The 3,207-nt window shown below is 38.5% G+C and overlaps 1 protein-coding gene across 15 annotated transcripts in view; it reads left to right on the forward strand.

Annotated features, from left to right (window-relative positions):
• Positions 1-440: 440 nt before the first annotated feature.
• LOC147445422 (transcription factor bHLH91-like) overlaps positions 441-3,207 on the forward strand; it is a 5,354-nt gene continuing 2,587 nt past the window's right edge. Inside the window, exons 1-5 of one of the 15 annotated variants that reach the window (XM_086524928.1) lie at positions 441-653; positions 1,257-1,326; positions 1,707-1,832; positions 2,330-2,482; positions 2,750-3,207. The exon at positions 2,750-3,207 is cut by the window's right edge and continues 617 nt beyond it. In XM_086524928.1, coding sequence (XP_086381054.1) covers positions 2,784-3,207 — 424 coding nt within the window. In that variant the 5' untranslated portion in view covers positions 441-653; positions 1,257-1,326; positions 1,707-1,832; positions 2,330-2,482; positions 2,750-2,783. Of the gene's footprint in view, positions 654-675; positions 827-854; positions 1,327-1,706; positions 1,833-2,329; positions 2,483-2,749 lie in introns of those variants that run through there. The other 14 variants (XM_086524927.1, XM_086524937.1, XM_086524931.1 and 11 more) reach the window with 14 other exon arrangements.

Consider the following 3,207-nt stretch of genomic DNA (forward strand, 5'->3'; position numbering starts at 1 on the left):
CTAAAAATTATGTTTGCTACTCTTGTTTTAATTCATAATTTCATATCTATTTCATTGGGAAAATGTAGCATTAAATGTCTCGAATTAAGAAACTCTTCATTAGTAACAATTTGTATCCAAAAGTGTATGTTTAAAATAGTTGCAATCCATTAAAAATCTATAGTTTAGCAGTCCTATTTACAATCACAACGTAGAGCACCATTATTTTGAAGGGTAAGATATATAACACATGACATTGGAATGCTACCGTAATATACCTTTCGTTAAGATTGCAACAAAATAGTTTTAATACTTTTTCAAGAGAAATTTTTGTGGTCGAGGGTTTTCTTTTATTAGGGTATTGGTAATAAGGGTCCCCTTTTGGGGGAGAGAGAGAGAGAGAGAGAGAGAGAGAGAGAGAGAGAGAGAGAGAGAGAGAGAGAGAGAGAGAGAGAGAGAGAGAGAGAGAGAGAGAGAGGACATCAAGGGTCGCTTTCTTCTTGGCAACTTCAAAGAGGGGGTAAAAAGCATGCCATGCTATTCTAATGGCAAGCAACAGAGAGGTTTCTATTGTGTTTGATGAGGTTAACTTACTATATTCTTTTTCAAGTCTTTCTCAAGCTTCTCAAAGAGAACAAGCCATAATTACCAAAGATGTGCATCACAACAACAAAGTATGTTACTTTATGGGGCACTAGAATGCTAGAGAATATGTGACCATGATTAATCTAATAAGCTAGGACTCTAGTTTTGAGGATGGTTCCTGATTCAAATTACTCGAGCCGTAACAGATTCGAACAGTCGACTTGTTAGATGGGAAAATCCGATCCAAAACATTGCTAGCAATGTGAGCATTAAGGGATATTAATTGCAAGCTAGTGTACACATTGGTGTGTGTAATCACATATTGATACTACTTTAGAAACTAGCATTGTAAGTAGATTTCAAAGTCACGAGAGTAGCTTTCACTAATCAAGGTACTTGCAAGCTCATGTGTTTGAACTCTCACCAAGTAGGGTAGAGGCCACCTTAAAAGAAACTGAAATTAGACCTACCCCATCCAAATTTGAAGGAGACCCACAAAATGTTTTAGCTAGCAAAGGAGAGAGAGAGAGAGAGAGAGAGAGAGAGAGAGAGAGAGAGAGAGAGAGAGAGAGAGAGAGAGAGAGAGAGAGAGAGAGAGAGAGAGAGAGAGACTAGAGACTACAGATCATTTATATATGCTTAAGCATATATAGTTACACTTTTATGTTCCTATTGGCTTTTATGATCATCAGAAGCTCAGCTTTCCTTACTAATTCTTGAAGAAATATGGAGATCTCAAAGGTTTTCCGAGCATAGAAAGAGGTAAGAAAAGCTCCAATTACCCTGATCAATTGCATATAATTCTATTTTTTCCATTTGCAATTCATTCCGGTATAAGAGGAGCTTAATAATCACTAGTGATTTCCATGCATAATTAGCACTAATCACAATGATTAATCTCAATTAATCTGTTTGCAATCAGCGCATTATTCACGTGACATTTAGGTTAAATTTGAAATATTGTTTTAGATGGAAGCGCTCAGAGCTCTCTCTCTCTCTCTCTCTCTCTCTCTCTCTCTCTCTCTCTCTCTCTCTCTCTCTCTCTCTCTCTATGTCACACACACGCACACAGTACACACGGGCACAAAGAGAGAGTACACACACTCTAGGCTATGTAAATGGGTTGCTAATCGTGTGTGTAGGGAGAGTACTAGGGAGGAACCGGTGGGGATGGCGATGGCGGGCTTGAGGCGAGAATGATGAGTGGGTCCTGCAAGGTGTCACCCTTCTCACGTTCCAGGCAGCCGCGCGTGCACTTGAGAAGCCTGGTCACGCCCTTTTTTTTTTTTTTTTTTTCAAATATATATGAAGCACATACCATTATTTAATTTCCATTTCCAGCCGAAAATCTTATATGTTTTGGGATAAATCGGTCAAAATTTCCTTTTTAGCAAAAAATAAATGCCCACGTAATTCTTTTGTTACAATGTGTTTTCCCATTTGTTCAGGTTGATTGATTTTTATCCATTATTGTCAAATTTATACCACTTAAAATTATGTTCTATTTCTTCATTTGAAATAAACTTCATGTACTCCACATTAAGTTGCTTCATTAAGAATTTTCTATAAAGTGGATATTTCTTGAAATTGTAATGTGGATATATATTGCATCCCCCTATGACAATGTTGCTACATTAATAGATCCCTTGCGCAATTGTTGATATAGCGCGATGCTTCTACAAATTGATGCAGTTAAGCTTAATGCAATAAACACATCATTTGCCCTAATTAATGATAGCCTTACATATTCCTTCACACTTTGCAGAATCTCTTGTAGTCAAGCTAGTCTCCTTCATGGCCAACACTCCTTCAAGTACTCAAGCATCTCCTTCCTTCGCCCATACACTCTTTCTTCTTTTGTTGTAGCTTCATTGGCAACCCCAAGCTCACAATACAATGTCTAGCTAGTATACTCAAGGTAAATCGAAGTTCGGCGCACTTATCACGATTTTGCTTCTATCTCTAGCTCCAATATACTTCCCAATTCTAGCTTGTTTCATATTGTATTGTCTCTTACAGCATATAATCCAATCTATTAGTTGTGTATAATTAGTATGTTAGCTAGGCATCAGTAAAGCTAACGGCATGGGTCATAACCACTACCAACATGGTGTAACAATGCTCAATATGCAATATGCACCTACATAATTGAATTCATACTAACTCTTCACGCTTTGCTTTGTAGGCACAACAAAGTTGCTACTCAACGGCTTGCTAAGATGCAACAATTTGGGCCTAGTGGTACTAGTGTGTATGAAGAAGCTAGCTACTTTACTCGCCCCGAAGCTGGATTTCCTATTGACGACAATACAAATGCTACTTGTGCAGCATTTCTTGGCCTCGATGAGTGCTTGGATCGCCACCTCAAATCATCAACACTAACCCCATTGAATGAGCTTAATGCCAACAATGGGGATCCAATAATTTCCCAAGATCACTTGCCACAACAATTAGAGTTCGAGTTGGAGGACAATGGACAACTTTTGAATGAAATGCTCCAACAACAACAGCAACAACAACATGCACCACAACATAGTGCTACTCCTGCTTCTTCGTCTCAACGACAATCCGCGGCAACGGCAAGCTGGGAAGAGAGCATCCATGTATTGCAAGAAATGCTTCTTCTTCAACAACACCAAGCTT

The sequence above is a fragment of the Adiantum capillus-veneris genome, chromosome 12 (assembly GCF_014529385.1).
Source record: "Adiantum capillus-veneris isolate H3 chromosome 12, ASM1452938v2, whole genome shotgun sequence".
NCBI lineage: Eukaryota > Viridiplantae > Streptophyta > Polypodiopsida > Polypodiales > Pteridaceae > Adiantum > Adiantum capillus-veneris.